This window comes from Athene cunicularia (genome assembly GCF_003259725.1).
Source record: "Athene cunicularia isolate RWA chromosome 2 unlocalized genomic scaffold, athCun1 chr2_part1, whole genome shotgun sequence".
NCBI classification, from domain to species: Eukaryota; Metazoa; Chordata; class Aves; order Strigiformes; family Strigidae; genus Athene; species Athene cunicularia.
This window is the reverse complement of record NW_020799095.1, coordinates 150,980,731-151,006,957: the sequence shown is the minus strand read 5'-3', so window position 1 is coordinate 151,006,957 and position 26,227 is coordinate 150,980,731. Positions and strand designations below refer to the sequence as shown.

At 39.9% G+C, this 26,227-nt stretch overlaps 1 protein-coding gene across 6 annotated transcripts in view; it reads left to right on the top strand.

Moving 5' to 3' along the window:
- TSNARE1 (t-SNARE domain containing 1) overlaps positions 1–26,227 on the top strand; it is a 505,053-nt gene that overhangs the window by 425,239 nt on the left and 53,587 nt on the right. For all 6 annotated transcript variants that reach the window (XM_026843158.1, XM_026843156.1, XM_026843161.1 and 3 more), the window contains one exon: positions 13,233–13,348. In XM_026843158.1, the coding sequence (XP_026698959.1) occupies positions 13,233–13,328 (96 nt within the window). In that variant the 3' untranslated portion in view covers positions 13,329–13,348. The remainder of the gene's footprint in view (positions 1–13,232; positions 13,349–26,227) is intronic.

Here is a 26,227-nt window from a genome sequence, read left to right as displayed (position 1 = left end):
CTGCGGGGGGCGGAGGAAGCAAGCAGCCAATTCAATGTGAATGATAGAGCAAGCTTCAACTTTATTGAAAGAAATCACGCCTTATATAAGCATTCTACGATACACTACTTATAACTATTGGATACATTTAAGAAACTATATTATAATATCTCAGACATTGGGTACATCTGAAAGGTCACATTATAATATCTCAGCCCCTTGTGGCATTTCTGGTATGCATAAACATCTTTCTTCCTGTGAACCTGCTTCTCTCCCAGGGTTGTTTCCCTTCACCCCCAAGGTCGTAATGCGCCCCCAACTTATCTCTGTGTTCTCACAACAATCCTTGCTAGCACAACTGAGCCCTGGGTCTTCATCCTTGTTTACATAACTGTACCCTGGGTTCTTTCCTTTGTTTACCTCAGGTGGCTGGGACCGACTTCTGCAGGGACCTATGGCCTTGCTCTCTGCAAGCCGTTCTCCAACATTCATCCTATTAATGTTGGCCACTGATGCAACCTATCCAAGTCCCTCTGTAGAGCCTCCCCATCTTCATGCAGATCGACACTCCTGCTTAACTTGGTGTCACCTGCAAACTTACTGATGACACTCTATGTCCTTATCAAGATCATCAGTAAAGATGTTGAACAGAAATGGTCCCAACACCGAGCCCTGAGGAACACCACTTGTGACCGGCCACCAGCTGGATTTATCTCCACTGACCACCCCTCTCTGGGACCGTCCATCCTGCCAGTGCTTGCCCCAGCAGACCATTCGCTCATCCAGGCCATGGGCAGCCAGTTTTTCTCTGAGAATCCTATGGGGCACTGTGCCGAATGCTTTTTGAAAATCCAGGTAGACAATATCCACAGCTTTTCCCTTGTTCAATAGTCGGGTCATTTTGTAATAGATCTACATATAGAAGCTTTTCTTGTTGCCCTTGACATCCGAGGTCAGATTTAATTCTATCAGGGCTTTGACTTTCCTATCCTGATCCCTGGCTGTTTGGAAAATTTCTATGTATTCCTCCCAGGCTACTTGTCCTTGCTTCCACCCTCTGTAGGCTTCCTTTTTGTGTGTGTCCTTGTCCAGGAGCTCCTTACCCATCCATGCTGGCCTCCTGGTGGTTTTGCCTGACTTTGTCTCTTTTGGAATGCATCACTCCCGAGCTTGGAGGAAGTGATCCTTGTATATTAACCAGCTTTCTTGGACCTCTCTTCCCTCCAGGGCTTTATCCCATCCTACTGTGCCAAGCCTTTCCCCTTCTGAAGTCCAGGGTAGTGAGCTCGCTGTGCACCCTCCTCACTGCTTGAAGGTTCTTGAACTCCACCATTTCATGGTCACTGCAGCCAAGGCTGCGCTTGAGCTTCACACTCCCCACCAGCCCCTCCTTGTTGGTGAGAACAGAGTCCAGCATAGCACCTCTCCTCACTGGCTTCTCTATCACTTGGAGAAGGAAGTTATCATCAATGCATTCCAGGAACCTCCTGGATTGTTTGTGCCCTGCTGTGGTGTCCCTACGACAGACACTGAGGTGGTTGAAGTCCCCCATGAGGACCAGGGCTTGTGAACATGAGAATGTTCCTATCTGTCTATAGGTGTCCTCATATTCTCAGTGTTCCTGGTCAGATGGCCTATAGCAGACCCCCACTATAACATCACCTGTCATCCTAGAAATGGCTGAACCTCTTTACCTAAAACAAAACCAAAGAAAAAACCATCCACATACAAACTGGATAGTAAACCCCCCCAGTGCTTGTGTGTTGATCTTAGCAAATAATGAGATCCGTCATCATGGGTGTCCCTAGTTTTGCTCTATTTATTTAATGAAGTAACATCCCTAATCTTATAAAAGGGGAAATTAAGGAATGAAGAAGTTAAATGACTTATGAAGGATCACATAACAATTTAATGAGAAAAGGCAGTATAGGTGCTGTATCTGCCTGTACAATTCTCCACAGTGCCTGCTATTTTGAGAGGTTTTGGGGGTCTGTATATTTGAATGCTGTTCCTACAAGTCCTGAACTCTGCCCTTTGTTTTACTTTCTCTGGATCTCCATCTGAAAAACTGAGCAAAAAACCTCAGGGGAATACTATCTCACACAGAATTTTCCAATACTTTGCGCTCTCTCATAGAGGCTAAAGTGCAGTATCAACTCAGGCTGCTTCCTGGCATTTGTGCATTTAATCTATCAGAAAACTGAAAGCTCATAGGCCAGTGTGAAAATGAAAAAATAACAGAGAGTAAAACTACTATTCAAACCTTGAAATCTTGTTTGGGTTTAAACAAAAGCTTAGATCAGGATTTTTGATAGCCTAACCAATTCTCCATGGCTTCTACAGAAAATCATGCTGCCTCAAATTTAATTCTCTCCCACACAATAAAATGATATCGAGGCACTGCTATTTCTTCTTAGTTTCACTGGTGTTACGCTAGATTTTACTTTATCCTCTTCTTGTGACAGACATAAGTAAGTAGTAGAAAGGAAATATCCTTTTGTCCTTTAACGATGCTCATTTGGCAATTATTTAAGACTCTTGGCTTGTCTCTGTGAGGTCTTTGAATAGGTGAAGGCACACATATAGGTGTATATATAGGGTTAAGAAGCTGTAAAATAGCATTTAGTCCGCAGGAATATCTGTGCTGTGTTATGCAGAGTTGTGGAGGTGTGCGTTCCTTAAGTTCCTAGCACACAATTTGTCACTTTTCACAAGAAAGATTTTCATGCCTGGTCCCAGTTTAATTTACTCACTGTTTCTTAGCACTTTTTTTTTCCAAAGTAGTCTGCATACTGCAAAGGAGCAGCAGTGACATGGTGGATGCCTGTAAACTGGTGAAAAAAAAGCATGCCTGGGAGGAGAAATCAACAATGAGCTTTACTGATATTCCTGATTGCAACACCAGTGGTTCTCTTGGGTTTCTTTTTTAAGGAGTGCTCGATTGTTACTGGAACATTTTTTCTCTACACTATTTGGACTTCAGTACCAGAAAACCCCTATTTGCCATGTTTAGCGATCTGTGTAAAGTTCAGTGCAGCAGAAGTCAGCTCTGTTCTAAACTGCGATGAAGTAATACATGATATTTTGTGCCAGTCAACCACTGCTTGACGTGCTAATGATGGTGTTTTAGCAATAGTAGAGTTACTAATAGAATAAGAGTCATGTTAATGATAGTCTAGAGATAGTGAGCAAAGTTTGCAAGAAGTAATATCCTATATTAAGTGAACAGACACAGTAAATGAAAAATATACTTTGAAACAAGTAACATAAGACTTTTCTGCTTTGGGAGTTATTTTTTGTTCGGAGGATTTTTATTTTTCAATCGTATCAATTGGTCTAATGAAAATACAAACACAGAATTCTGCCTGCGATGATTCCGTGACATTTTCACTCTGGAGAATCATCAGCTCCTAACACCAACATTCTCAGGCATTGATGGCATACTACTTCACAGAAATCCTTCCAAAAATTGGTTTTACTTCTGATTCATAGGGCTGGGAGGAGCTTTTTTTGTGGATCAGTTAGTGGAATGTACTGACTGAAGGTTTATATGGACAGCTGCCTTCTGGCGATAGAATCAGACCAGCTTAAACCTTTGGTTTGTTCTTTGGTGCCTGAAGACTTACACTGAGGGTAATTTGTCTTAATTACTGCTGAGATTTGAAGGAAAGTCTTAGTTCCAGAACACTGTGCTTTCAAGGCAGAAAATCCTTTCTTTCAGTCCCAATGTAAAAAAAAAAAAAAAAAAAAAAAAAAAAAAAAAATTGTTATATGAATTTTTTCCTCTACTTCCAGAACTGTGTTCATTTTCTTTATCTGACACTTGCATTCAAGGATGGTCTGAAGACCCTTCATGGCTGATTCTCCACCCTTTACCAAGGATTTTACTTTTAGTAGAATTTTCAAATAAAAGTGTGGATATAGCTATACACATGGTACTAAGGAGAAAATATTAACTTCTTTGGACCAGAATCTCATAAGGGTTTACAGGAGTAGTTCCATTAACACCATTGCAGTTGAGCCAGAATATAAAATTTCTTTGGCTCTGGTCCTTATAAGCTTGTGCGGAGTTTGATCTAGTTGTTATTGGCATAAGAGCCAACTTGGGGAGCCCAAGCATTTTCCAGGACAGAGAATGAGCCAAATTTTCTTCAGTTGATTCTGCAATTAAGCCATTCTGCACTAGCTCCTGTAACTCCCTCATAGAAAAACTGATGACGTACAGACTAGATATGTGAGGTGGGTTGAAAGCTGACTGAACTTTTGGGCTCAAAGGGTTGAGATCAGCAGCACGTCGACCCAAAGATTGTAATTTCCAATCTTATCAATTCATATGTTAATAGTCTAACTAATAAACCCTGCTCAGCAAGAAGGCTTTCTCTGAGCACAGCGCTGCTTTCATGTGGTCAAATTGTTCTCTCTCTGCTCCCTTGCAACCATGATTCTGGGTTTGAATTGTTGGGGGAGTTAAGGTCTCTGTGAGTCTGCCCGCATGGGGCTGTTCAGCATCTCAATGCCGTTTCTGCAAAAGTATAAGGGCATTTTCTTTACTACCTTGGGCAAATTGTGTTTGGGGAAAATACAGGCTCTCTGGTGTTTCTGGTGCACACAATAGTCATTACCTGCTTTAAAGTGCTGGCTAGATTTGCTATGTAGAATTTAAACAGCTGCCAGAGGTAGGTGGCTTCACTCCAGTGCTGGGGAAAAAAAAAAAAATCTTCTTTATAGTGAATTTGTAAATCACATTGGAGGCCTGCTGCCTTGAAAGACATGATAGAAATGTAAGCCATTATCATGTGTTATTACAAATGATGTCTCAGCCATTAAAAAAAACAAGTATATTAAGGGAATATTAAGACTGCTAATTCAAGCATTCAGAAGTTAGAAAATGCAGCAATTAAATGTGTGTGTACAGGCTTAACATCAGCTTCTGTCTGCTTTTAGGCAAACTGGCACAGAAAAAGCATTGTGCTGCTATCCCCACCCTGATAGGAGGCTGTTGCAGATGGTGAAAATTATCTCAGATTTTGAACATGAGTGTACATCAGCTAGGGTTTGAGAGAAGTCATACCTTTCCCAGGCTGAGCCAAATTTCCTGGAAGTGCTAAAAGATTCATCCTTACCTATGGGACAAACTCCTTTGTCCCTATTCCTCCTCACGTTCCCTGACTTTTTTCCAAAGCGTGGAGTCACTAGAGAAAATGTTTGCATTACATTTTTCAGGGTGGGACACTTGTACATTTTTCAATAGCTTTCTTCTTTGATTTGACCTCAATATTTTCATTTAAATAAAATAGCTTGAGCTAGGTTGCAGGCATGGAGAATGTGAGAGGCTTAGGGGGAATGGGAAGACTGCAGAATTATTGGAAAGTGGCAAATACACAGACAATCATAAGGGAATATTTGAAATCAGTCCAAATGATGTGAAAAAAAAAAAAAAAAAAAAAAGTGATATTCAGTAGGAATATCCTGTTGCGCTCGTATCTTGTGGGTTTTAGACATGTGCAACTTGTCTGCTTCATTCTAATTTAAAAACACCAAAAGTGGTTAATAATATTAGTGGCCTTTTCTAGCCTGTCAGCAGAAGCAGTGATATTTAATAGCAAATTCATTGTTACTCTATAAGGAATCTTTACCATAAAGGTCACCAAATTTGGTCAGTGCATTTTAATTTGTACACACGTTAAAGGTCACATTCCTCACTTCCATTGCAATAACAGTGTGTTTACTCTCTTATCAGAGGTGATTGTGTATGACTAACTAAGGGATCTTATAAATGTAATTGGCCTATAAAACAAAAATAAAGATGAAAACACTGGTGCAAGTGCAAGGGGATTTTTGCCCTCTGTATGTTTATATAGTGCTTGGAGGTAAACACATATCTACGAGGTCTGATTTTCTGCTGCGTTACTCCAATATTTCTTTTTCTTTTCCCCCATGAGAACACCAGAGCCTTCAGCAGAGTTTTTGCTGGTTTATATTGGAACGACAGTACTTTCAGATTCATAGTATCATCTTTGTATAAACACGTCCAAACGTAATTAAGGACCTGGGCTCTCAATCCAGCAGACCTCAAATTAGCTTTCAAAATGCATATTAAGGGCATAGACAAACACTTTCATGCAATTGCAAATGACCTCTGAGGGGAGGGTGAACAAAATTGTATGAACCTCTTTAATGTCACAAAACTCTCTCTACAGAGATTTGCATATAAAGTGTACCATTTTATGTCAAACAGATTTGTTAATCTTACAATGAAGGAAACAGTACTTGAAAATTAATCAAGGTGGGTTTTCATTGCCCAGCAGAGGCCGTTAAAAGGACCCGACCTGATAACTGGAGGCTGTTATTGTGTGATTTCCAAATTTAATCTTTTTTTTTTTTAATTTTTTTTTTATTTGCTGGATGTGTTTGCGGGAAATAGATCTACATAGGAGATAAATCTTCAATGATTTCTTTGCTCAAGTAGTGGAATTGTACTTTCAGAAGTTCTTGTAATCCTGGCTTTGTTGGAAAATGCTTCATGATTTGTTCATTATGTTAAAATTGCGTTTAAAACACACGTAAGCATTTCTGTAGGTAAAAATGGGTAGTCTGGCTGAGTCTTTTGGTATTGAGTAGAGGTTAGCTTTTTGCTTGCTTGCCATAATAACCTGTCTAAGAAATGATGACTGAAAAATGGACCTCCTCCCCTAGGAGACAGCTTCTTGCCCATACAACCTAACTGAGTGTTTTGCAAGTTATCAGGCCTAGCATAAAGGACACAGCCAGCATAAAGATGAACCAATAACAAAATTGTATTTGATACAAAAGGGTCAGTACAGGAGTGAGTGCTGGGGGTACAAACATGTCAGTCAGGTTATACAGAATTGACACTGACCCCAACAACACCACCACACAACCAACAGTGGGTGGGATAACCAGTGAAATGCAGTCTCCCATAGAAGGGAGGGGAGACAACCAGGTCAACCAGCCAAACACATCAGACCAAGGAAGCCACACACTGAATCCCTACACAGCCCACGTTTACAAAAGCCAGACCTGACTGGAGCCCAGTCCCAGGGAGGCGGGAGGTCCTTCCCCAACAGGGAACTCTGCACAGGGCACCCACCTCACACACAGACACTGCCCTGCCTGCAAGGGGTCCCAGCTGTTATCCCTCAGTGGACACCTGACCTGGGGTTACTCACTGCAGAGCCCTGGGGCTCAGTGACCCAATGGCTCTGTCTGCAAGGCCACCCCACCCTGGAGGGAAGCTTAAAGGGAAACTCACCCCCCTTTGGGAAGGGCTGTGGGAATCACCCACATGTCAACCTTAACTTGGGGCTTGGGACTGAAACCCCAACATTTCACTGAGAAGCCAAGGTTGTGTCAAATCCATCTGCTATTTGGCACTGCAGGAGTGAGGGACAGAGACCCATCATATTGGGTTAACTATCTCGGGGCAATGCTCTTTCTGTGCTATCATCACCTTTATCCTAGTGCAAGGGACAAGAACAGGTACAGATGGAATAAGAACGTGTGAAATTGGTGAGATAGCAACCTGCCCAGTGCTTTTGTCCTGCAGGAGACCTAGAAAATGCTACTACCGTGGAGTTGTAGCGTGTGTCTCTGCTCTGAAGCAGTGTCATATGCTCTGAGGTTCCCAGAATAGAGCAGCTGTTCTAGTACAAATCCCTGCCTGAAATAAAATGCCTGTTTCTAGGGCTTTTCGCTTCCTTAGTAGAGACGGTTGTGAAACCTCAACCTTCCTGCCTTGCAGCGTATAGTATAGCCAGTCCATAAAGGGTAAAGAAGCACAGTGCTGCTTTTCCGTACAAGAATCAAATGCTTATATTGTTTTCTACTCTATATAAATACAGGGAAAACAGTTTCCTCTAGCCTCTCCTATTATTTATGCTTTGCTCCAGCTAGCTTTTGGACCCTTAGCAAGAAAACATTTCTTTCCTCCTTGTAAATACTTTTTCTTCAGAATTTCCAAGATGAAATGTGCTTTTCTGGGCCTGGGGCTGTAATGGGCTTTAATAGTTTTTAATTAGTTAACTATCTGTTGTGACATAATTAAAATTACTTTCAACATTTCACATTTCACCCTCAAGAAATAAATATCTTCTAGGCTGTAAAATATGACTTGCAGCCTATTTTTATGAAACAGTGAGGGAAAGGCTTCTTCCAGGCTCAGTCACATCCAGTGTGACAGTCAGTACAAAGTGCTTCTCAGCTATGTCCCTAAATAGCCTCGCCCATTCCTTCCCTGCTTTTCACTCCTGTTTCACATGTGTGTTTAAAGAACCTCTCTCAGGATTAAAATATATCTTTACCTATAAGGTTTTACTTAAAAACCCTGAGAGCCTGGCAAAAATAACTGTAAGAATCCATTACGTCTTACTAGAGGTGGGTTTTTTTGGGTTTTTTTTGTTTGTTTGTTTGTTTGTTTTTTTTGTCCCAAGCTGCATTCTTTTCATCTTGGGAAAATGTGTACAATGAAAAGAGATTAGCTCCAATTTAATCAACAGATTCTAGGTGTTATGGGAAATGGGTTTACAACAGGTTGGGACAGAGCTATAAAACCAGAGCAAGGCAACAGCATCCCATTCAAGGTTCAGAATAACCTAATGTAATTAAAATGAAATCAGATAGTGCTGCTTATAATTATTTCTCATAATTTTTCTAGCAGAAGATAATACTTTCTGGTAGCTTTAAATTTTTCCCAAATTCAGCCTGAAATTTTGTTTGTGCCATTGATTTTTATATCTCTAGTTAGATACTCATTTTAAGTGATGGTTAAAGGGAATCAACATTTTCCAAAATGGAGTTTTGGGAAAGATGTTTCTCTGTGAGGAACATGGGCTTTAGGAGGTTTTGTTAAATTCTAGTGCCTCCTCTATGTAGACAGAGCTTTGCAACTTATCAGGAAAATAAATGGAGAAAGCAACCCTACCTTGTTGTCACTTCTAGGAGTGTTTGGCAAAACCTCCAAGTCTCTCTCTCTCTCAAAAAAAAAAAAAAAAAGCCAACAACAACAACAACAACAAAACAAAAACCAAAAAAAAACCAAACAAGAACCAACCCCAAAACAAAACCTTATTATCTCAGTTTTTCTTGATACTTCTTTGAATTTAGTGGGAACAGCCTCAAAATTTAGTTTGTACCAAGAGTATAAATCAGCTTTTGATACGTCTGCTGTGCCAACAGTCCTAGGTGTGTCTTTTCTTTGGGAAGCAGCTAAGTATGCTTCAAGTGAAAGTGGAAGATGTTGGTCAAAATTATCTTATTATTGCTACTGCAAGCAATTATGGGTGTAGGTTTCAGGAACTGAGGGGAAATCACATTGCCTCGAAGCTTCCTATGCTGGAGTCCAGGAAAGTCAAGGAGAACAGAGAATCGCATTAATGCACAGCGTGAAAGAAAGATCTTCAGCAGTTGAGTGGAGAAAGAGCTGGAAAAAGACAAATGAAATCAACTGCGGATTAGTCGGATGCGTGGGAAATGTTATAAAAATGCAAAGCTCCCCGAAGATTTATGTCGTAAAATAAATTACTCATTTTACAGGTGGCTTAAGTTTTGATTTTTTTATTTTTTATTTTTTTCTCTCCTTAAACTTTCTGTGACTGTGGCTCTGCTGTTTGAGACAGAAATCTAGTAGTAACCATCTCATGACTTCTCTGGTGAGAAATGAACCCGTTAGAGTTTTGGAAATGGTTTACCATTTCCATGTAAGCTCAGATTAACCTAGATTCAAGGGATGGCATCATGAATCGCATTTGTTCTTCTATCTTTTCTGTTGGAGAATTGGAATTCTCTTGGGACCAGCTATACTTCTACCCATGGCATGTGTCTGCACTTCCTTGGCTTAAATGGACATAAACCTATCACTGCATTGATGTTTGTGATAGAAAGTATTAATTATATGATTCTGCTGTCATGGAACTCCCAGGGGAAAATTAGGAACTTTGTGTTAACTGAAAGGTTTGTGTGATTTCATGTGGATCCATGTGGATTCATGTGGATCCATGGAAACATGGATTTAGATGGATGTCCCAAGAAATCTTGAGTAGATAAATAAAATTTATAAACATACATGATAGACATATCATAATAATTACATATTTATTGAATAAGGCGAAGATCCTACTTGGGAAGGAGGGGAAAAAATTCTACCTATATATTCAGACATGGGAAATATAACTCGTAGGTGTTGAGTGCTTACATTTCTGATGTTCATGTGCTTCCAAGTGTGTGTAGGTGCCTTGGGGTTATTCAAGATATAGGGATGTTTTTTTTTTTTCCTCCCAACTTCCCTCAGGAATGACAGTGATGCCAATAAGACACCATTTATAATCTCAGTTTGGCAATCAGATTCTGTTAACCTAAACTAAGGATGTTAACCTAAACTAAGGATTGCTGTTTGTTAGTGTATATTTATGTAATACTCAGAAGAGAGTACACATACCATGGTCTGCAGATCCTATACTGTGGACAAAATAATCTGTCCAACCTGCTGTGTGCTAGCATCTCCTCCGATAAGGGCAGGGAATGCGTCACAAGAGCTCGACAAAATGCAGGTGTGTCCTCTTCACAGGACAGGGTTGCTGTCAAGAGAAGTGAAGGGATGCTTGCATAGACCTTCCTGAAGCAGCATGTGCATCTGTACCTTGAGAGCAACTGCTGCCGTTTGCTCAAATATCTTTTTTTTTCTTTTCTTTTTTTTTTTTTTTTTTTTTTTTTTTATGTGGCCATTCTTCTTCAATGTGTGGAAAATGTTGTGTGATCAGGCAGGGCTCAGAAGCTGTATTTCTATTGCTCCTCCAGCATGTACAGATTTATGACTGGAGACCAAAAGGGCTCAAAGAACTGTACATTTTCCTTATTGAAATATAAAGTAAAGAAAGAATTAGGAATTAACTGGAGAATCCTACAACAGATTATATGGCTGTGAAGGGCACTAATTCTAAATCCACTAAGAAATGTTGTAAACAGAGCAGGAATCATTATCCTGACTTAGCAGCCAGGACAAGGTCATAAAATGTGAACCAAATATCAGAATACAGGCTTGGCTGTATCTCTCCTACCCTCTGATTAGTCTGTTAGTCTGTTTATGGTTGAGTTTTATGCTTGCTTTATATTGGCTAAAAACAAGAAAAAAGGAGAGGGGGAGAGTACATAAAGTGCAAAATAAGAGTGAGTAGGACTTTAGAATGCTAGAAAGAGTAAAATAATGGCATATCGCTGTAAAGGGGCTGATGGAGAAAACGTCTGAAGTGGTAACTGTACAGCCTTTGAAACTCTTTAGGAATATTTGAGAATGCTGCTTGAAGCTAAATGACCCATTAGCATCCTCTGCTGACCAAACAAAGGCTCTGGCGTTTTAGAAGTGGAGAAGGACATCTAGGTGCATTAAAATACTCTGCAGTTTGAAGCAGAGGTTCTCTGTTTTGACTTGAAATTAAGCCAGGTTAAAAGAAAAGAGGACGCTGTAGCCTCCTGTCTCCTGCAGCCAGCTTTCAGAACGTGTAGTTACCCCTCTAGAAACGAAGGCTGCAAAGCGCAGAGCAGCTGTGAAGAAACATCACTTTGTGGGTGAAAAATTTTGTTAAAGAGAGGAATAGCTCATGTGCACCTTTACTCTCCCCCAAGAGTCACAGCAGACTGATTGAAAAGTGTGAGCAAACGGCTGACCACAAGTAGGGCTTTGGGGAGGGGGAGAATAGTGTGTGTGTGTGTGTGTGTGTCCCCTTCCTAGCATACCTGACAAAAACGTCCTTCTTAAACACATACACATGGAATGATATATTTAAAGCACCTTTTTTTTTTTTTTCTTTCTTTTTTTTTTCTTTTTTTTTTTTTTTTCTTTTTTTTTTTTTTTTCCCAACCCAAAGAAAACATTTCTGTGTGAGTAATTGAAAAGCAAATGGAGAGCCAAGATGAATCACTGATTATCTGCTCTGGAGGCAGGGCATCACAGCGTTTTAATTTGTTTAAAAATAATAATCTGGAAATCCACACTTTAATAAAAAAAACACCAGTTGGGTTGGTGATTGATTCTGGAGGAGAGGACAGGTCGTGCATCATAGTTCCCTGCTGGAAGCGCTTCTCCAGCTCTGCACAGCAAAACAGATGGGCCCAGGGAGAGTTGCAGGGGAATGAAGCATTGGACTTTGGAGCACCAATGGAAGAGATGAGTCTCCTGTCACACGCTATATGAGAATCTGTAGAACAAAACAGCTGGGGAGCTATGCCTCTGTGAGAAAGGTGGTGCTGAGTGGTGTAAATCAGTTAGCAAAGGATCTGAGGCAGACTGGAAAAGTGGGTAACAGGAGTAATATTAGCATAATCTCACCTGTGAAAGTTCCACTTTGGTTCTAAGAAAGGTAAAGAACTCTCGGAAAAAAAAATAATAATAAAAAAAAGAATGTTATCATGTCAGGATGGTGTTATCAAGTCTGGTGGCCAGAGGACTGGTTGATCTGGTCTCGGGGAAAATGTCTGAGTTGACTCTGTTTCATTAAAGTTATTTTTTGTCTGTGTGTGTGTCGGATAAGAGGATTACTAATACCGAGGGATGATGTCAACACCCTTCTTCTAATCCATGCAAAAAGGAGAAAGAGGAATTGATCTGCATAAGATTTTAAATGGGCACAGACAACATCGTGTCCGTGGAGGCCACTGGGAAGACCGATGAGTTTAAGTAGAAAGATATCAAAATTAAAACTCTGTAGAAACTCTTTTACCATATCTTAATTTGAATGAAATCAGGGCAGTTAACGCTGGAGGAACGTGTGCCTACCCTGCAAACTGCCTGCCTTACTGCTTGGCTAGATTTCATTGCACAGCAGGGTGGAGAGAGACCTTTTTGTCTTACAGGAGACAGTCATCTTCTGGCAGCCAGAAAGCAGATTTGACAGCCCCAGACCAAAATCAGACCGGATAACCTTACCCAAGTCCAGCCCTCCAAACAGAGCCTGGAAATTTAGTGTGACACATACAATGATTTAAGCAGGGAGGGAGTCATGTAGGTTGTATGTAGGTATGTAGGTAGTAACATGTTGGTTGTATTTAAGGGGGATTTTCACTGAAAATTAAGAAACCAGAGTGTCCAGAAGGATGAGTCAGACCAACAAAATAGGCAAATTCTCCATGTTGCGTTGACTTGTTTTGAATAGTCCTACCCGTGGAAAAAAAAAAACATAGCAACGCTCACCATCTTTCTGTTAAACGTCCATGTATTTATTTCTTTATCTTTCTCCTCTTAGCTACGAGCCAGGAAGATGAAGTGCTGCCTTCTCACTGTCGCACTGGCTGTCCTGCTGTTCGTTGTCATAATCATTGCGGTCTCAGTCAAGCACTGATCTGGCTACGGTTTCCACAGGTAAGAGCTTTTAACTAAGTCTTTTGTCATACTTTGTAAGATGATTGGGAGACAGTTGAGGAAGCTGATTATGGTAAGAAAAATTTATCTTAGCTTGAACACTCAGGTCTGGCCTGTGAAAATAATTTCCTTTAAAGGGTGTGTGAGTTCAGAACTCACATCCTCAGTGGATCCTTAAATGTAAGCCAAGGTGATATTCAAACAAAACACCTTATTACCCTTTTCTCTGCTGTTTGTGTTGTGTTCAATTTGATATGGATCTCGTAGCAATGCTAATTAATGAATCCTAAATCCGTATAAATTAGAGATGCAGGATGAGTGTTAAAGACTCCAGACTGAAGCAGGGTTGGGGGTAATCCAACATCCCTCAGATATGCTGAGATGTTCCGGAGTGCACCTACTTTCTGAGATGTTCCAAAGAGACCCTGGAGCCAAGTTCTCCTGAGGAGAAGGAAGACAAAGAACTGGAAATTGCAGTATGGACAAAAATAAAAATGGGTTTATGGCGATTTTTGGCCTGGATCCACCGCTAAAAGAATATTGGTCTGTGTAGGGAGACTGGGCTGTAACCTAACCAAGAGAGGCGAGACATCAAAGCACCTTCATCCCAGTAGTGAATTTGAAGCTATACTATGTTTTCTTTTTAAAGAATATGCTTTAAATGTAAAGCATAGAACAGAAAAAAAGATTTTTCTTTTTTTCCTCATTACTTTAGGAGAATGACTCATAAGTTATTTCTGATAATCTCTCCCTCGTACAAAGAATTTCTGGGTGTCTGCTTCTGTAGAAGGTCACTAGGCCATTATTCAAGGAGAGATTATAGTATTTGCAGAATTTCTACTATCCAAAGGACTCTGTCATTCCAGGTCTATGTGTCTGCTGCCATGGCAGGGCTTCCAAATGATAAAGCCAGAACCCAAGGGTATCAATGGGACTTTTCCTGCAAGTAGGAGCCCTGAGGCAGAAAGTGGTGAAGAGCGGGCACAATTTTTGGTTTAGAGACCTCTCGTGTCCCACAAAGACTTGCATAAAGCATGCGTGATACTAGTCTTGTACTTAGATATTGCATTATGCTGGGGATCACTGGGAACTTTTACAGTAATTTAAGCAGAGATTTCTTAGCCTGAACCATCCTCTGGATTTACCCTAGAGAAAGCACAAAGGGTTGCTAGATTATTTTTTTTTTATTGTTTTGTTTTACAAGAGTTCAGTGTTACTCGATAATGCTATCCTTCTGCCTGAGGATGAAGGAACTGCCCTCTAAAATGCCTTCTGTCTACATCATGCTCTCAACTAAAACTACCCGGGGTTGGTTGAAAACAATCGCTGGAAGGTGATTCTTCACACAGGGTGTACTTCAGCTTTGTAAGTCCTTCTGGCACCGCATTGGGGATGCCAAAATTTGAGTGCGAGAAGGAATTGCACAAACCCATGAAAGAAAAAACCTGTTGAAGGATATCAAGTACTGTCTCATTGATTTTGTATGAGAATGAGCGTGAGCCCTACATTATGGCTGGGAGAAAGAGCTGTAAATATTTTTCTGCACTTGCATGCTTACTTAGGGGTTTGGCCAGCACTGAAGTGAGAATGATAGCAGTGAGATGGACATTTAGATTGATTAAATATGGATATTCTTATGGTGAATATATATAAAACAATATATATATATTCTACATCTATTTTTATCCCTCTTTTATAAAGAGACACTGCTTACAGATACAGATAGTGATCCGTCCTGCTCATTTAAATCTCGAGCAACTACAATAATTTTAGTTGCATTATTCTGGTTTTAATCTGCATTAGTCCGATTTTAAAATGTGATCCATCATGTTGATCAATAATATAATCAATTTTCTTTTATACATAGTTAAATATTCCTATCTCCTAAAAATCACAAACCTTATTAACAGTTCACTAAATCTAGACACATTTTAATCTAAATCCCTTAAGTGGAGGAAGTCAGGGAAACAAAATATTCTTACAATAAAACTCCACTGGAAAACTAGAGTAAATCATCTGTTAAGAGATCCATGTCTAGAGGAAAATGAGCCTAGAGATGCTAATGAAAGCGCTACTTTTCATCTGTTGTGAATCTAATTATTAAGCTTCTAAGACATGAGTTACTCTCCAGCGGTACAAATATAGGCAAAACCTACACTGAGATCTATTGGAACAAGGATGCTTTCTATTCATTATAAACTGTTTTTAATCTAGATTGACCTCAAATGGTGTGAAGCAGATTTCACAATTATATTTTGAAGATTTCCAAAGCAGAATGCTTTCAGAATTTGCATGTGCATAGTGAGCGTTTATTCTATTCTGAATTGCAATGCAACTGGATTTTAAAAGATCAGTAGATTTAAGTTTCAACCACCTCAACACACTGTTTCATATAAAACCGTTACATACTATAGGGAGATAGAGAACAGCTGGGTTTTAACGTATAACAGCTCTACATGGCCGTTCAGAGAAAATAAAGGGAAGAAAGTGAACTAGGGAACTAGTTACAAAAGACTCTTATTGGCACAGGACACACAGCTAAATAAAATCCCACGTTTGCTAATGACTGGCCAGAACTTCTGTTTAACATCTCATCAGAGTCTGCTCTGAGCTGGAGCACTAAGGAGCCAAAATAAACAGCACCAGCCACCCCATTCAGGTGGTTTAAGTCCCATTTGCATGATATTCAAGGTAGGCTTCTTTAGCATTCAGGAGTGCAACCACAGTGAGAAATCTGAAGGTCACTATTCAGTGAGTTAAAGAAATTATGCCATTAGTAGCTATGGTCACCAATGATTGTTATGATCATTAACATATAAAACCTTCTTCTTCTTCTTCTTCTTTTTTTTTTTTTTTTTTCTCTCTCCTGTTTCTGCTTTTGCAATAATGACACTGAATCGACAGTTCTTTCCAAAAGGACAAAAAAGCACTTTCCTTTCTCTTCCCCTGATGAGACATGACTATGGCAGGCAAGGCTATTCCTTCGATAGGAAAGATCACTTTATGAATCTTGTAAACTATAAAGCAGTTTTTCCCAGGAGTTTCTCAAGCAGTGGTGGCATCACTGGCTGCTGGCTTAGTGTGTGCAGAGAGAGCAGCTGTTCAGGAGAGCTCTGAGCCCTGACTTTTGCCTGTTGAGGCCCCCACCGTAAGTATGTCACTGCTCCCTTGGGGCAGGTTTGTTTGTTTGTTTGTTTGTTTTTTTTTCTGGCAGACAGAAGAGCATCTACAGAAGATGCAGAGAAACTCCTGGGGCCTTGTATCTGTACAGTTGTTTGCTGACACCTCAGGAAAATAGCCCAGGAACTTCTGGGTCACGTTGCTCATATTGTAGCAACATTGCAGCTGCTCTTTTAGCTCTTATGGTACAACACCAGTAAACATCTTAAAAGGACAGTATCTCAGTAGCAGTCTGAAAGAAGTCTCTCCTTTAACAATGTTTTTATCTAGTGCCAACCTAAAGTAGAATAGAAATAGAAATGGAAATAGGAATTAGAATAGAATAGAATAGAATAGAATAGAATAGAATAGAATAGAATAGAATAGAATAGAATAGAATAGAATAGAATAGAATATTTACAGTTGGAAAGGACCTACAATAATCATCCAGTCCAACTGCCTGACTAGTTCAGGGCTGACCAAAAGTTAAAGCAAATTATTAAGGGCACTGTCCAAATGCCTCTTAAACACAGACAGCCTTGCTCTCCAGCCACTCCTCTCCCAATTTATACTTGTGCCCAGTGTTACTCCATCCCAGGTGCTGAATCCAGCATTTTGACTTGTTAAACTTCATCTCATTAGTCATAGCCCAATGCTCCAATCTATCTAGATCTCTCTGCAGGGCCTTCAGTATCTCAAGACAGTCAACAGCACCTCCTGTTTTGGTATCATCAGCAAACTTGCCAATGGTGCATTCAAATCCTGTAACCAGGTCATTGATAAATATATGAACAGAACTGGCCCTAGAATTGAACCGAGGAGCACTGCTGGGGTGACCAGTGGTCAGCCAGATGTAGCCCCATTCGCTACAACCCTTTGATCTCTGCCAATTCTTCATCCAACACACCATGAACCTGCTCATCCCACTGTTGGCCAACTTGTCTAGAAGAATGCTGTAAGGGACCATATCAAAAACCTCACTAAAATCCAGAAAAACTACATCCACTGCCTTCCCTTCACCCTCTGGGCAGGTGATCCTATCACAAAAGGTTATGAAATTAGTTAAACAGGACTTCCCTTTGTGGACCCGTGTTGACTGTGCCTGATGATTGCATTGTTCCCTAAATGCCTTTCGATAGTACCCAGTGTAATCATCTTCATAGTTTTCCCAGGATCTGAGGTTAAACTAACAGGTCTCATCCCTTACAATTTCTCTGTCCACAACTGGAAAGTCAGTCTCCACACTCATGGTCTCTGACTTAGGGCACTGGGCAGCCCACAGTCTATCAATATTAAAGACTGAGGCAAAAACCACAGTGAATGCCTCCACTTCTTCTTCCTCCCTATTTAGTCAGATGACAATCTTCAACAAGTATAGGTTCAATGTTTCCTTTAGATGTACTTCTGCTATTAACATACTTTAAAAATCCCTTCTTGTTATCTGAAACAACACTGGCCAGTTTCAACTCTAATTGAGCTTTGGCCTTTTGTGTCTTCTCCCCACATAAATGAACCACAGCTCTGTACTCTTCCTGCAAAGCCTGACCTTGCTTCCAGAGATCATACAGTTTCTTCTTCCTTTTGAGCTCCACAAAGAATTCCGTTGGTGGACAGAGAAGACAGACATTCCGTGTCCTCCTTCGAGTGAACTGGTTGAGTGCAAAATTACACAAAGTGACAATCAAGACCACTGGAATCCCAAGTCTTAAGCATTCTTTATAGGAAAAAGGAGGTGATAAACGTTGAGAAAGATGCTACATGCCTGTGGCAGTTGGAAAATATGCTTTCCAATGACAACCTAATGACCTCGATCTAGTTAGCCACATAAAGAGAGAATGAAAGATGACTTGACTACTCTGCACCCTTTTCTTGAAAGAAGTAATTGCAGCAGAAGGTGCCTTCCCTGTTTACAAGACACATGTCAGTCAGTCAAAGGTTACTGGACTGAACACGTGGGCTTTGTTATATAGATTCCTTAAACCCTGTAGACTTAACTGTTCTTTCCAGCTTTAATATCTGTCTGTGAATAAAGAAGTGAGAGCACAGAGGAGTAAAACAGTGATTTCCTCCTTGGTAGCTGATGCAGTGGTTGATAGTGATGGGCAGCTATGGAAGAGCAAAACAACAGGCAAGCGTACAAGTGATCATTCAGCAGAATATTCTGCCATCCTTCGGCAACTTGAAGCTCGAAGGCTTCCTGACCCAGGAAGTCGTTATTTAATCTTTAGCAGTCATTGATGCATTCCTTTCTTGTTAATTTGACCAGTTGCATTTTGAATTATCATAAACTTTTAAAATACGAAATGTCCTGAGCCAGCCTAATTACAATCAACATGTAATCTTTAATGTACAGCTAAAAATCCATTTTGGCCAGCATCTCCAAAGCAGGGCTGTAGTCCGTATGGAAAAACAATAATTAGGCTCCTGGTATCTGTTTCCTGAATATGTGACTCTCTTTGTTTTGGATTTAAATTAAATTAATTTTTATTAAAAAAACTAGAAATTATTGTTTTAATTTGGATTATTTTTTTTTCCCTTCTTTGTAATCACAGTTTCCCTTGCCTAATTCATTTATGGTCTTCTTATGTTGTTAAATGTTTTCTTAACCTGACCGATGAGGTTGAGGTTCAGACAGCTGATTTTATACAGTCCATTTTTGGTGGGGTTTTTTGTGCTTACTTTCAGACCTTATATTTTTGGAGTTGGGGTTGGGTTTTTTTAGTACCTTGTGCAGTGCAGTGTTCCTGTGTTGTATGCACAAGGTACTAAATGGGTGCATCAGGGTTCCTGGTGATGCGACAAGAACCATAAAACCTGCACTTGCAGTCACTGTGTGTGCTCGGAGGAGCAGAGGAATGCTCATTCATGTGATCTGGCCTAGGGAAGTAAGGAGCACCGTCATCTCAAGGTTTTAAATCTCAGAGTTTGAAACTAGGACAGCAGAATATATTTCTGCAAAATGGGTGTTTGCTCGGTCAGCCTTGTCCCCTTCCGATGTCGTTAATGCTGCACCTTTCTCTCACAGCGGCAGACATGCAGGAAGGGAGTAAAGTGCCATGTGGAGCCGAGAGTAAGTTCTTCCAAGGCTGGGCGCATCAATAACCCACCAACAAATGCGGTCAGAGCCTGTATCTCCTGGGGTCGTGAGGGCTGTAGGTGGCAGACAGGGAAAGATTGACAAGTGGCTTGGTGGTACTTGGCATTTACAGTTCTGTTGTTCCTTCCCAGGAGGAGCCAAGTCTGGGCACCCTCTTCTGACACACTCAATAGAAATCCTGACATTTGCCTGGCCTGGCTTGTAAGAGCACAACAATCCCTACTCGGTGTTGATCAGAGCAATAATTTAACCTAATGAACATTGTAAATGAGGGCAAAACATAGACAGGGGTCTTTATGGTATTGCTTTTGCCTTTTAAACTGATATCACAGTGCCAGCTTTACTTAGTGTCTCTGTTTTTACCACACCTCTATATATGGCTTAATAACTACGTGAGTGCATCAGTTTTCAAGCTCATTTCAGTCTCTCAAGCCATGTAAGGGTCATAATATTTTTGACAGCTGTCATTCAAATTCTAAAATAATTCACCCCTCTGCCCTGCTGTGGCACTGCTGCCATGTTTGTACTGCAGCACAATCAGGAATCAATAACTCTGAAATGTCTTTTTTTTTTTTTCTTCTCATTTCCTATTATTTTGAAAAGGTTCCTGCATTTATAGTCAGGTGTCAATTCTTGTCATTTCGATTCTTGTCTTTTAGTCTATAATTACTTGCTTGGATCCTGGCATCCTGGCTCATTTTTTGCTCTGGCAAGAAGACTGAGGCGCATCCTGATTCTGCAATAACTTTTGTGCTTCAAATTTAAACGACTCAAAAATAAGATGTGGATTTTCACTGATTAATATATAATGCGTCTGGTTTTAAGATTTGGCCCAATTTCTTAAATTAAGTTAATATTTATATTCTTGAAGACTTCCTGATTCCAACGGCCATGTCTATATTTCTCTTAGCTAAATTATTTCCCTAACAGCAAGTTAAAATCTGTGATGCAGATGTGTAGAAGAGAGAACTGGTTACCAGTAGAAAAATGAATTTTAAGAGACAAGAGTCTGCTTTATGCAAAAAATCCTTCAAAATAACAGGGCAAGAAAGGCAAAAGTAAATACATAGATTAATTTCCAGGAAGTTCTCTGAGTTTTCACCATTTATACACGTCTTCCCAACCTCCCAACAGCTGAACGTTTATGATGGGACATCACATAATCAAGTTACTGTGATTGAACGCACTGACCTTGGTTGTTACCCATCTGTATGTTCTTTGGCCTTTATAAGCATCACATAATGCCAGGTCATTAATTCTACTGTGAAACAGAACTAAGGGAGGATGTATTATGTTGCCTTTGCCTTAGCTTGAGAGTCCACATGTAGACAGTTCCTGCAGCTCAAATAACGAGGAGTCACTTGAATTCATTGATTTGAATCCAAAGTCAGTAGGACTTTTGAGCAGTCAGCAGCTTCCTTCATCCCGTCTCAGGTTTCTACACTGTTTCGTTGCAATCAGTGGGAAAATGGAGTACTTCCACTGAGCACAGTGCTGACCCTTCAGAGGGATGGCACGTCTTTAACCTGAGCTTCCCAAAGCGATCTGAAAACATTAATTATTTATGCTTTGCAATGCCTTTAAACTTTATCCATGATGACATACCTCTAAGGACCTGGCAGAAGAGGCTGTTCTTCAGCACATTCAGTTGAAACGTTAGAAACAACACAAAAATGGCCGTAGTGATTCAGGCCAGTGGTCTCTCCGGTCTCATACACTGTGTCCTTCACAGGTACTTTGGGAAGTACCATGTGAGAAGAAGAAATATCAGCTACAATTGTGGCCAGCACCAGTCATTCCTTCGACTGCCTAAGTATATATTTGTGTGCCTAAAATTTAGGTTCCAAATTGGAACAGATTGTCATAAATGTATGTCCAAAATCTTTGAATGAGTTCATAGCAGGTGTCTTCTTCCCTGTGGATAGTCTCATTTCCTCTGGTGGAGGGAGCAGTTGGTGTATGTGGTACGATTAATGGCTCAGGAGGGTTCTCCAAGGCATAAATCAGTAGCTCCAAGGAGCAGGGAGGATTAGGCTCTTTAGAAGAGTGACACAGATTTATAAACTTCTCTCACGTCACTCCACCACTGTTAGCTGACAACTTCAGTTGGTGATGCTTAAATTATCTGTCTCATTGAGCCCTCAAAATACAGCGAGGTCTTGGTGGTGTGAGAGGGACAAAAGCAGAGAAGAGCAGCCTAAGGGAGTCTGTTATTCATCCTGGTACCCCTTGGCTCTGGGGTGAGTGGACTTGCAGTGAAGTCAGTTTGGGAAGGGGTGTGGTTCTTTTTGATAAGGTTAAACCAGTTTATTCTCCTCTGGAGAGCAATTCCATTTGACCTGGGGATGGCGGGAAGATGGGTACGGTTGCTCCCGCTGGGTGCAGAGCTTGGTGTGTGGGGCACAAGGAGGCCCCGAGTGGCCAGTTCTGTGCTAGCACATATTGATCCAACAAAAGCCACGATGTCTATGTTTCATCGCTGTTTCAGTCTCAGATGATTCTGTGATATTTTAAAGCTTTTGTACGCGAAAGAGAAAGTTTGGAAAAGAGGACTCCAATGCTGGCAAATAATCTACAGCTCTTCCATTTCCCTGCTCGTAATATTAAAGTGCTGTGCTTTGTATATTTCCCTAAATAACCCAGAAATCCAATCTTAACAAACTCGGTTTGAAACAACATGGCCACTGCAGTTATGGCAAAGTTTTATCTCCAAAACCGGTAGCAAAACCAGAATCTGTATGTTGCTTTTCCTCTTCTGTGGACGTGCACACAGTAGTATTGTATAGAAGCTCTGAGGACATCAGGTTTTGATACGTTTAGGTACTCTACTTATCCGTGTTTTTGAGATGTAAATGTGAAAAAAAAAAAAAATTGTCTACTAAGACAGGGTGTCTTATAGGTTTTCTTGGGAATAGGACAGCACATAGTTAATCAGTGCTGTTCACTAAATGGCGGGATACAGTTCTCCTTGGTACACAAGCTGTTGGAAAGTATTACATGACTATTATCCTTCGTGGTGGTGTCAAAGCAAAGAAATTTTCAATCAACATTCTCTGGAAGAAAACTTAAAAAGCCAGCACAAGAGGTTTTCTTTGGTAACAGCGTGTTAAAGGAGAAATATTTTGGCAGTTTAGCTAAAGAAGCTAGCGTCCCAGAAGGAAAGACTCTTAAAACAGTAGTATGTTTGTGATTATCTGTGTTTATGAAGAAAGATGTTTTTAGAGGGGACACTGTGTTAGTCGTGTCTGTCAGAGGGGTCACATGCAGTGATGTGGAAGGGAAGATCACTCTTCAGTGCCAATAAGTCAAATTCTATCTCTGGGAATTGCAACCTAAATAACTCCATGTTCAACAGGTTGGTTAGCATTTTGACGTCGTGTTGTAAGTGATAAAATTTACTCAGTAAAGTGCTGTGCTTTATCCCAGCAACCTCCACTGAAGCTCTGGCTGTTTCTGTGGCCTCCTTTTCTTCCTAGGCCTTCATTAACATTTTTTTTTTTTTTTAAATAAAAATTCTAAACATCCCACATAACTTCAGACCTTACTGAGATATAATGTAGTGTTTACCATATCTTTATTAGCTATCCGCCTCCTTGGGTACATCTTAGAAATATCCACATCTTGATAATATAGTCTGTTCAATATATAAATAATAAACTCCTAATTGCCTTTATCTCTCTGATGTGAGATTCTCAAACCATCTTTAAAAATAGAATTATAATTCCACTGTACTCAGTGAATTTTCTGAAATATCCCTTGTAGTTTCATTAGGCCTTAATAGGAGTTGGAATCTGCTTCACAACAACCTTTCATTTACAGAATATGTTTCAGCTCTCAAAATAGGCTTTTTAGATGTTCTGGGAAAGAAGCCTTTAGACTTTAGTAGTCATTAAAGAAATAACTGTCTGTATTTCCTAAAAAACTGCTGGAAAAATGGCTTTTTTACTTCTGAGTTTGGTACGGAAGTTGCTTAAACTTTGACAGATTATTAATTCCCCAATTAATAGCCGTATTTTAACACTGAAATGGGCTTTTTACATTACAGTGTTGAATGACTTTGCTTTATAGTGCATAAACCATTCCATTTCTCTCACAAGTAGGTCATCAGGAATTACTGTGTTGAGGGCTTGTACAAAGAGACACTGTATTTACAACTGTGCATCTCAAATGAGTCTTACCATCCCAACTCAGAAGGCGGGCAAAGTTTCTTGTCACTGAAATGACGAACAAGGTGGAGTGAAGGTAGATCATTTCAATTTTCACATTACCGCGGTTGATTGAATTACCCCTTGTTAGCTGAACTGCCATGGCTGCCCGTGCCCAGGCTGCTCAGAGTGCAGAGTAAAATGCATTATTTTTGATGTCATGTCGTCAGAACACGCTGAGAATAACATCCCGTCCATTGCTGCCTCTCAGCTGACAAGCAGGAACTCATTAAACAGCAGTAATTTGATCCCTTTTGATTGTCTGCCTAGTCTTTAGATAAAAAAAGCCTTATCGTCTGTGGAGAGTTTTCAAGGCATCTGCGTTTTCTTCTTGAAGATTAAGAATTCTGGAGTGTTTAAAGAAGAGGAGCAACACAACAGCAGTATCTTGAGCGCCCTCTGCACAACTTTGGACTGAAGGGACTTTTGAAATTGGAGGGAGAAGAAAGCCTACCCAGTTTTAGGCTCTGATGATAACAGTCTGCCATTGCACTTCTATTTTTTGATTGCACATCGCCTTACCTCAATAAAAAGCACATGCAAGTGCCTTGCAGAATCACAGCATGGTTGAGGTTCTCAGGGACCTCCAGAGCTCATCTGGTCCAAGGTCCTGCTCAAAGCAGAGTCACCTAGAGCAGGTGCTCTGGGCTGGGTCTGGTCAGGTCTTGAACACGTCTGAGGGTGGAGACTCCCCAAACTCTCCAAGCAACCTATTTCAGTGTTTCACCACCCTCACGGTGAAAAAGAGTTTCTTTCTGCTGCAAAAGTGGAATTTCCTCTTTTTCAATTCCTGCAAGGACTGTTTTTTTGCCCGTCTAGTACTGTGCTGTGTGAGAGTTTGCTATATGAAGAGGCATTCTTGTTGATTATTTTGAACAAAAGTCTTAGTTTTAAAACTACCATTTGTATTGTTTACAACATATGATTAAGGGCTCCTATTAAACGTTCTGTACAAGGCAGATCCAAATGACCAATATTTATTTAGATTTGGTTTGTTTTTTTTTTTTTCTAGAATACAGCATTAAAAAGACTATAGAGGGGAAATTTAATGCAAGAGAGAAGCTATAAAACCTGCATTTCAGCTTGTATGAACAAATTTGTGTATTTACTGGCTTAGAAAATTTTCTCTTTCGACACTCAAATATTGCTGTGGGGTGACAGACACGCAAATTTCCTGGAATCCCTTTAATTCGTAGCAACGTCTCCTTTATTAAATTATATATTCCAAAGGATATCTTGTTAATGACCAGTATATGGCAAATATATCCTCCGAGCTTATTAGTACAGAAATAATTGTAAGTGGATGCTATAGTTCATCAAGGCTTATTTATTTTATAGTTCATTAAGGCTAATTTTATAAGTATAAAATATATTTTAATAGCCATTTTTGCCTCTTTGTTAATGTTTCTCTGCCATCTACTGCTAGCAATAGCTTCTGATTTTCTTCTTCGGTCCTAGATTATTTGGTACTGACTTAGTGATGGCATTTAATCAACATTTTTGTTGGGCCATAGCAGATGTTAACCTTCAGTCAGGCGCATATTCAGTTACGCATGGTTTTCCTAGGTCAAAAGGGCCAGTTAGTATGAACTCTGATCGCTTGATCCAGCACACTGGAAGTTTACCTTGATTTAAAACGGAAATAACTCTTAGTGTATAGATTCCAGGAATTTGATTTAGTGCCATGAAGCCCGGTATAGGTTTGATTTACACATAAAAAGTTGTACCATGGGAGTAAAATAAAATGTAGATAGTAAATTTTAATTTTTAACTTTTTAAATTTTAATTAAAAGTTTATTTTTTAATTAAAATTTTAAAATTTTAAATTTTATTTTTATTGATAGCATAATCATAGGAGTAAAATTCTTTAAAATATGTTCTAGAACTGTTAATGTATGAGTATATTGTTCAACATAATCAAAGTCTATCACAGTAGTTTAACATATGGTTGAATTCACCAGTCTGGAGAGACAAGAGACAAGAGCTATATATTCTTTTGTTGCTAGTTTTAATGAGCTTATATAATGCTGAGTTTTCTCCTGCCCTTTGCTCAGTATCTCTAGCTGGCTTATCCATTGCAGATATGGGCTTGATAGGTGCTGTGTTGCCACCGATAGATTTTTCAAGGTTCAAGTTTTCCAACGGACCGCAAGGCAACATTCTCCATCTCTCATGCATTCTTGATTTTGATGCAAAGAGAAGCTGAAGAGGAACTTTACTTTAAATCTAATCAAATTCACTCAGAGAGAAACTGATACACAACTTGGTAAAGGGAACACCCACATCAACTCAGACATGGGGGAGAGGGAGGAATCAATTTCCCTTTTTCTTTCTTTCTTTCTTTCTTTCTTTCTTTCTTTCTTTCTTTCTTTCTTTCTTTCTTTCTTTCTTTCTTTCTTTCTTTCTTTCTTTCTTTCT